This window comes from Cannabis sativa, chromosome 7, assembly GCF_029168945.1.
Source record: "Cannabis sativa cultivar Pink pepper isolate KNU-18-1 chromosome 7, ASM2916894v1, whole genome shotgun sequence".
In the NCBI taxonomy this organism is placed as follows: Eukaryota; Viridiplantae; Streptophyta; class Magnoliopsida; order Rosales; family Cannabaceae; genus Cannabis; species Cannabis sativa.
Window position 1 is genome coordinate 8,455,288 of NC_083607.1, and position 9,722 is coordinate 8,465,009.

General features: G+C 34.5%; 1 protein-coding gene across 1 annotated transcript; it reads left to right on the plus strand.

Moving 5' to 3' along the window:
* The first annotated feature begins 7,452 nt into the window (after positions 1 to 7,452).
* LOC115697017 (class I heat shock protein) lies at positions 7,453 to 8,265 on the plus strand. Its single transcript, XM_030623915.2, has one exon. It carries the CDS (start codon positions 7,652 to 7,654, stop codon positions 8,069 to 8,071), a length of 420 nt encoding a protein of 139 aa, XP_030479775.1. The 5' UTR covers positions 7,453 to 7,651; the 3' UTR covers positions 8,072 to 8,265.
* Positions 8,266 to 9,722: the final 1,457 nt, after the last annotated feature.

The window sequence follows — 9,722 nt, forward strand, 5'->3', positions numbered from 1 at the left end:
AATAGAGGCTAATCGGTCTAAAATCACAAAGAGTGGAGGCATTCTTTTTCTTAGGAATTAAAACCAAAGTGGTTTCGTTGATAGGAGATAAATCAGAATGATTGTTTATGACATCAAGGATGGCAGAGCAAAGATCCTTGCCCATGACATCCCAGTTCTTCTGGCAGAAATGAGCATTCAGTCCATCAGAGTTGTAGCGACTGAAATATTTAGATATTAATTAGTGAGATTATAAGTGCTAATTTTATTATTATAATTAATATTGATGTTTTATGTGAATAATTATGTTAAATGCAAAATATGTTATCTCTGTGATTTTAGTTCGGCGACGATGGAAAATGCAACGAAGGTTATTTTCGTCACTTGGGGAAATATAGAGCTTTGTAGTGATAGAGAATATGTCATGTAAGCTCAAATAGTTGGTGTTGGCGGGGTTGTGGTATTGGACCATTTTACCCCTAAGCCGATTTTTGAACTAGGTTTAGAGGTGGGGTAGTTTAGTAATTTACCCTTTTTTTGATTGGGTGTCTTCACCATAGTTTGACAGCTGCCACTTAAGAGGAATAGAGGTTAATTAATTAACCTTTTATCTTATAATGTTGTGAAATGAGTAAATAGAAGAAATTGCCCCTTTATTATTCCTCTTCTTCTTGTTCGGCCAGCAAAAACCACCAACTTAGGGTGGAGTTTTCTTTCAATGTCAGAGGTTATTAGGTGTAAATTTGAAGGCTTAATCTGTGTTAAAACCCTAAACTTTATCTATTATGGATTTATGATGTTATTGGAAGGGTTTTGTTAGGTTTAGGGTGGATTTTGATGAATTTGGTTGTGTGTTGGTAAATTTCGTTTAGGGTTAGTTTTTGTAGGTCCCAAATAATGTTCTAAGGTTATTTGTACTGCAATTGGTGTTTAATTTTGAGGTTGAGCAAGTTTGAGTTCATGGAGCTAAACTTGACTCAACAATGGTATGTTAATTTTTATTGTGTTTTTCTTGTTGCTATTGTGTGGGAATTGTTCTGGAATATGTGTTCAGGTGTTCTTGAGAGTTTGGTTGTAGTTGGGAAAGATTTGGACAAGTTGTGCAATTTTTGGAGTTTGTTGGTGCAAATAGGTGGACCGGTTTTACAGGGTCTGTAAAACCGGTTAACCGGTTTACATGCCAGGGCCCCCGAAATTGCAACTTTTTCGAATCTGTGTTATTTTCCGAGCATAGTTTGGGTTCCCTTAGTATTTAGGGTAATAGTATATTGTATATGTCATTAAGTTTACCCTTGGTTATGAGCTAGGGTTTCGGAAGGGTTATTCGAGTTATTTACCTAATTATGAAATGTGACTTAGGACCTCCGTTCAGCTCGAGGATTTTCCATTCAAGTCGACCGGCACGCTTGAATCTGGAATGAGGTAAGATAGCATAAATAATATATATTTGAATGTATGCTTGTATTAGTTGTTTACACTACTAATATTAACGGAAATGTGATTTTAAGGGTGTTAGTACAGTGTAGGATTTTAGAATAGTTACAGTGTTACCGAGACGAGTACCAGGGGGTACGTCGTGCATGTGCTACAACACTTAGTAACTCCTGAAAGTACAGTTAAGACCCTACTAACACGAGTATAGAGTTGGTACTTTAGTGCATATGGTACAGTGGTCATACTTCTGTTGAGAACGTTCTTAACCATCTGGTGAGCTCGGTTATTGAGCTCAGAACGGCTTAACATAAAGCCGATGCAGCATTACCTTTATATTTATTATGCGCATCTTACTAAGTCTGTCGACTCATCAATTTGCTACCTTGTGTAGGTAAGGGAAAATCTAAGCTGGAGGAACAGTGAGTTGGAGCTTGGCAGTGATTATACATATTGCGGCAGTGCAGCCTGGAGGGTTTCGATCTTTTAACATTTTTTAGTTGTATTTTGTAGTTGCGTGTTGTAAAAAAAAATATATACTAATGATAGTTTGCAACTTTATTTATAGTAAATGTAATTTTCAACTGTGTTTTAAAGACTCGGGATCCCGAATATAAGGTTTAATATTTATAATATATTTAAGATTAACTATTTGAGATTAGTAAGTTTTAAATACAGGCGTTACAAGAGTCGGGTGCTTTGTCACTAGAGAGAGCCCAAAGGGCCTTATGGATTTCATCAGCAGTGAATGGACTGGCAAGGTCAGAGGATTGGCTTGGGGAAAAGTGATTAGTGATTCCTAATAAAATATCATTGATAGAGGCTTGGTCCTTGCCCTGAGTAGAAAACAAATAGGAATAAAAATTCAGTGAAAAGAGGGATGATAGAGGAGGTGCCTTTAACAATGGAGCAATCCTCGAGAGTGATAGAATGGATGTTGTTGTTTTTCTTTCTGGCCAAAGCTTTATGATGGAAAAGCTTAGTTGTTTTGTCCCCAGATTTAAGCCAGTCAATACGGGATCTTTGCTTTCAGTAAATCTCATTTTTATGCAAAAGGTTCTCAAGAGATGACTCGAGAGCTCTGGCTTGAGAAAGGTCATCTCTAATGGGGACTCTCTTTTGATAAAGTTGCTCAAGAGTATTCTGAGTGCAAGAAATTTGATGATTAAGAGATTTTTGACCAGATTTCCACTCTTTGATATTGGCCACGCAGTTATTTTGATTTTTTAAAAAATCAATCAAAGATTTTGTAACGTTGTGCTGATTAAAAGTTTTCCAAGAGGACGCAACCACTTTGAAAAAATCTTTATCAGAAAACTAGTGATTTTCAATAAAGAACTGACCATGATTTCTAAGACTAGTGGTATTATCCTCAAGGATGGTTTTGATAGCACGATGATCAGAACCAAAGAAACCTAAGTGGAATAAGGAGGCAAAAGGAAAATGTGTCTACCAAGAGCTACTAACAACACACCAGTCCAGACGTTGAAAAAGACTACCACGTTTCCAAGTGTACTTACTGCCAGTGTGAGGAAGAGGCAGCAAATTGTACTTGTTCAAAAAGACTTGAAATTGTTCATAGCATAATTAAGGGATCTATTGGTAGTGTTCTGATCGTTAATGGAAAGATAGTCGTTTAAATCACCACTAATACACCAAAGCAGAGTAGGAGCAGAGTCAAAAATGCAACCAGGAGAGTCCAAGTACAGTCTTTAGAAACAGAATAAGGAGAACCATAGAAACCAGTAAAATTCCATATAATATCATTACTAATATTAACAGTATAGTCTATATGATTAAGGGAGAAAGTTAAAACATTAACATTGATAATATTGTTCTAAAAGAGTAAAAGGCCTCCCCTAAAACCACTCCGAGACACTTCAAAAACATTATCAAAACCTAGACTAGTCTTGATACGCATTCCGTGGCCTGGAAGGAGCTTGGTTTCCATCACAAAAAGCAAAATAGGTTGGTGTTGCCTCACCAACAGGGAGAGATTACGAAATGCACGAGGGCTCCCCAATCCTTGGGAATTCTAGCTAATGAAATTCATTTTCCTCGGTGAGGTTGCAAAGCAACACCCGTCGTTTCATCCAAGTTTGAGAGTGAAGGAACAACAACATCTTCATCATTTACTGCACGGGCCCTCTTAACTGATCGAGCCACCCACTTGAGCATGTTGGCGTGTGAAAGGCCTCTTGACCCCCGTCGTGGTGGCAATAGGGGTACTGGAAGGCTCTTGGATAATGATGCCTTTGTTGTGGGACCTGACAATCTTGGAAGTGGGCAAACTAGAGTCATCTGGTTGGGCTATACATTTCCCCTTGTTAGTATGAGTAATCACCGAAGTGACCCTGATAGGGGGAAGGAATAGTAGAAAAAGCCATAGTCGAGTTGGTATTAGCAATTAAGATTTGGGATAAAACTGATTCATGATCTTGGGCAAGAGTAGGAATGACAAAGTTCGAGCCAAGGTTTAGAAATTGATCAACAACTTGTTGCAGACCCTGTTTAGAGTTGCTGCCATGGCTTATATACTCATCTATGAGGGTGGAGTTGGACATGTCAAAGGGATTTTTTTAACAAATTTTTTGACATAGCACAAAGGTCTTCTGTGTAGCCAAGTTCAGGGGGATGGCGAAATTGTCGCATCTCATTAGGTAACATCCACACTTGTTGTAAGTATGGTCAAGAGTACCACAGAAATAGCAAATGTTTTGCAATCCCTCATATTTGAAAGCAATCCATTTGGTTTTGGTAATTATTCGGAAGCAGATATTCATACCTCTACAGAGGGGTTTAGTAACGTCTAGAAGGACGCAAAGACGAAGGTATGGGTCGAAGCTTTCCAGAAGGGATAAAGGATGGATCTCTATAAGGTCACCAAGCTCATCAGCGATGAACTGAGCAAGCTGAAGAAATTTCTGGCTGAAAGGGGTGTTGTTGGCTTGGACCCAGATTGGGACATAACGAAGCTGGTCTATTGACAGAGTGTTCAGACCCTCAAGGTTTGTGAAGATCATAAGGCATTTGTCAAAATGCCATGGTTGATCTTTAAGGACACGTCGTCTGTCACCTTCGCATTGGAAAGTGGCAAGGAAAAGCCTTGAGTGGTAATCTGTGATTTCCACAGGGAAACGGAGCGTCCAGGCTTCACGCATAGCTTTTTCAATCCAAAGCGATTTGGGAGATTTAGTAGTGAGAATCTTGAAGACGAGGCAATAGGAGGTGTTGGTGTCTCCCGAGTGCAGAGAAACATGGTCAAAATCATGAATTAGGTTTTCCTCGTGAGTGAGTTGGAGAGTGTTTGGTGGATTGTGGGAAGAAGAAGTCATATGAATTGATTGAGAATCTGGACAGATGAGGGTCTAGGATGGTTTGGTGGGTGATCCGAAATACCAGATCTTTAAATAGTAAAAAAAAGAGAAGGAAAGGAAGATACCTAGAGATGGAGAGCCACCTTGAAAATGGGAGATCAAGAAGTCGCCATGTTGGGATTTCACAGGGGCATGGATGACCATCATTAGATTTGCAATGATAATTTGATAAGGTTTGTGGAGGTTGAAAATGGCAGTTAAGGGAGGAGGGTGGAAACGTTGGAGCGGAGGATTGCCATTAGTTCCTTGAACCCATAATAAATATGATTAAACGTGCACCGTCAGGATTAAATGGAAAGCAGAGAGAGTAATCGATGTTAGGCAATTTAGGGTTTTGGTAATCGGGTTGGTAATCATGAAGGTACACAGGGTTGAAATTAATTGCAATAAAAGTGACGGTTGGAGCAATAAATGCTGGAAGGTGTAGGTGGAGGGAATAAAAACCCTAAAATACCCAAAGCTAAGCTTGGTGGAAAGCTTCACTCGGAAGAGTTCTAATTCTTCATAAATTTAACACTAATACAAAAATCCACTAAGTATATATGTTAAGGAACAGAATACCCTTGCGAGTGAGGTCCGAGGATCTCATTTTTTAAATAATACACAAGCTAAGTATTCTATAAGAAAAATACCTAATTAATGTCTTTAGTATTGTTATTGATACTATAAGCTAGTTCTAAAGATCAAGGGGAAATTCTTGAGCACGTTTATCGATGGCACAGATTGATGATGGTAATATTAAGGAATCTTTTAATTGTTGTAAATATCATTTTAGACCTTGTGTTTTGTTAAATGATAAATTGGACCCTATATTTTCTAAAATAGTAAAAATAGGATCTTGAGCTCAACTTTCAACAATTTTATTTTTAATATAACCAACTTTATGACAATTTCTAAATAAACAGATATAAAAAATGTAACCAGTTTGTCATAACTTCTCTAGATCAGATTATTATTAAGTTTTATTTTGACAAAAAATCAGTTCAGGATCCTATTTGTACAATTTTAGAAAATATAGGGTCTATTTTATCATTTAACAAAATAGAAGGTCTAATTGGTAACTTTTACAAATTACAGGGTCCAAAATGGTATTTACCCAAATTTTTACATGCATGGTAATTGGATTGACACTACAATAAATATGAGTATTAGGGCCACTAAAACTATATAAATTCGCCTCTAATTACTATTAGAAGCAATAAGTTACCCCTAAGCAGTCGTCACTAATAGTTCGCATCTAAAAGTATTATTAGCGCGACAAAAAAGTCGTCTCTATGTTAGGGGTGACTATATCTGACGTTTACTGTTGTCGCCCCTAAAACTCCTAAAAGTCACCCTTAAAATCGCCCCTAAAGGTTTTTGCTTTAAAAAAAATAAAATTTTTAGAATATATACATACCCACACACATAAATATATACATATACATATATACATACTAACACATATATACAATTATAGAAAAATTTACATATACATACACATATACATGTATACATGTCACGACTTGAGCCCTAGGTCGTGGCAGATATGTAATATCCATAACTTGGGTGGTCAAATGTCACACTTTGACCCTTGTAAGAAGATAACGCTTATAAATGACTCGACTTATTAAGTATACTCCATGTCATAAATAAAGTAAACTAAAATCTAATTAATCATTAAAACTAAAATCACTATCCTAAAATAAAGCAAACGACACGTAAATTTTGTGCCTTAAATAAAGCAAACCACTACTGTTAAATAAGACAAGCAACATATTTTATTAGATAAACTTCGTATCTTAAATAAAGTAAACTAAAATATAATTTACCATTAAAAGGTTAAACTACTACCTTAAACTATTATTTAACAAGAAAAAAATTACTTAAAATTTTTTTAAAAAATTGATAAATACAATTTATAAAATTGTTTTAAAAAAATATAAAAACAAAAATCAAATCTCAAATTAAAAAATATTAAGACAAATGCAACTTTTTAAAATTTGTATGCATTATTATTGTTGACGGCCGCGGTTTTTCGTCAACGGATCTAAGAAGATTGTAAAACGAGCAAAATGAACACAAGCAATAATTATCTTCTTAGTTCGGTATCTATGCCTTCTATTTTTGGTTTATTTGTTCAAGATTGTCAATTTATTTATCTTCTTTAAGTAAGATTTCTATTGGTCATGTTAAACGGTTTGCTAAGCCGCACACTGTATGGCACGTGGTGCTTGTTATTAGTCAGGTCGTCGTTTTACTGAGAGTGATGTTCCCCTTACTCTTCAGTCTATTGTTTTAGCGGATATTTCTGCCTATTAAAGATTATTTTTTTATTCGAAAAAAAAAATAACATTTAAAAAAATGAAAGTTGTAAAAAAAAAATATAATCCATTCAAATTTAAATTAAAAAATCTGTTAAAATGTAAAAAATAAAAAATAAAAATAAAAATAAAAATAAAAAACTGATTTTAATTACTTTTTGTAAATTTTCCAGTATTTTTTCCTTAAAAATGAAAAATACTGCATATCTGTGTATAGTTGTTACTCCTTTGGTTCGGTTTTCGTTAAAAAGGGAAAATGGGCTTAGTTTCTAATGGGCCGAAAACCCATAGAATAATGGAGAAGCTTCCTCTTACTTAATTCTTTCTTAAATTAGTAACTGAAACGGGTGGAACATTATAGACGGTAATCTTGTATGTGCAGGAACCATCTACACCAATAAACAATACTAAATATGGAAAATTCAAGAAGAACCCAGAAATCTCAAACTCATTCATATATATATATATATATACGCACCGATCCTCTACTCTTCACTAACAAAGTGATCATAATCTCAATCAATCCATCTTTCGAATTTCTCATTTTAGTCCACAATAATAATGTCTCTGATCATTCCTAGTGTGTTTGGAAACATGGGTTTGCTAGACCCATTCAGGTCCTCATCAAACGACGTCGTCTCCTCTTTCGCCAACACCCAAGTCGATTGGAAGGAGACCCCGGAGAGCCACGTGTTCAAGGCCGATCTCCCTGGGCTGAAGAAAGAGGAGGTGAAGGTGGAGGTTGAAGACGGCCAAGTTCTCCAGATCAGCGGAGAGAGAAGCATTGAAAAGGAAGACAAGAACGACACGTGGCACCGCGTCGAGAGAGGCCGAGGCAAGTTCCTCCGCCGCTTCCGCCTGCCGGAGAATGCTAAGCTTGATGAGGTCAAAGCATCTCTGGAGAACGGAGTTCTTACCGTCACTGTCCCCAAGCTGCCGGAGAAGAAGCCTGAGGTCAAGTCCGTTGAGATCACTGGGTAAATAAAATATTATAAATTTGTTTTATTTTGATTTTTGTTCTTTTCATATTTACGTGTTTTAGTTTTCATCTTAAGTTTGCGAGTTTTTATCATGTAACTAAATTTAGCATTATATAATGTATTGAATAATGTTGTAGTGGTGAACTGTGTGTGTGATGTTAATTTTGTTCGCATTTTAATGTTCTTTTTCGACGATATTTTTCTTCTTTTCTTAAACAAATTAGTTTTTTGTTAGAACTATCAGATCAGGTAAATTTAGATGCTGTCAAATCCATAAAATGAGATTTGTGTGTTCACTTAACTCTATCTGTGTTATTTGTACATTGGTAAAAATGATTAATATTCCTGTAGGCCTTATTGGGCCGTTTCCCGACTGACGAATAGGCCCAATGTGAAGATCATATCATCATTCATGTAATAAGTTTTGAGAGTTATTTTTTTTTATACCCATTACATATAACTTTTTAAAATAATTTTAATTAATAAATAATTTTTTTATAATTATAGTACTAAATGTAATTTTATTTGATTTATTAAAATTAAAAATTTTAAGGTACATAATAAAAATATTACTTACAAAATTGAATATAAATAAAAAAAATAAATATAAAGTGTAATTTTCTTATTAATTATTCATTGGAGGCCTTATTGGGCTGAAGGATTGAACCTGAAAAGAATATTATTTTATTTTTTTTTTTGTAATTTCTGAATCTTTGCGTGTGCATGGAGGTGCTCAACACTCAATGCAGTGGAATTTTTAAAATTTCATCTCATCTCTCGTTTTTAATTGGAATTGAGTTCTATAAAAACTAAACTTACTTAACCTTTTATAAGAAATTTAAATAAATTATTTTTAGAATGAAAATAAAATTATTTTTTAAAAAAAATTTCGTAATTTACATTCAATTATCAATTAACACATAAACTAGCATGAACACATTTAAATCAACTAAACATCGATTTAAATCTATATTTCATGAAAATAAAATATTACCATGACTCTGAGGCTAGTTGTTGAAACTTATTTTATTAGAATCTAGATTTACTAACATGTATGTTGATTCTAAATTATAATTTAACATCTTAAATATAAATTTTCTAAAATAATGAAATAAACACATAAGAAATTAAGAAATTCTTACATTTATGGCAGCGAAATATAATGACTCCTTCCATTTAGATTCTAGCTCTTGATTTCTGTCTGTAGCATAGTATTATCAAGATTTGAACCTGGATCTTCTCTCCTTTAATTTGGTTAGACACAGTCTTCCTCACTATGTTAAGTATTGCTTTGACATGAGTGGGCATACTCTCAATTCACCACAGGCTTCGAATATTTGAGGAGAAAGAAGAAGGAATTCGAATAAAAGATGTTCTCTCTTTATTTTCTAATTGTCTGACAAAAGAGTCTGAAGTAAGTTATAAAAATAAGAACCTTCTCTTTCTATTTATAGGGAGATACTAGGGTTAGGTTTAGAATTTAAATTAAATTAAAATAAAAATAAAAATAATGGCTTAAATTACCTTTAAGTGACCGGCCATATTGTGGGCCCCGCAGGTTTTAATTTTGCCATTTATGTAACTCGTCTTTCTTTTCACAAATGTCATGTTTTAATCTATAAATGTCAATTCTATTTATTTAATAATTATAA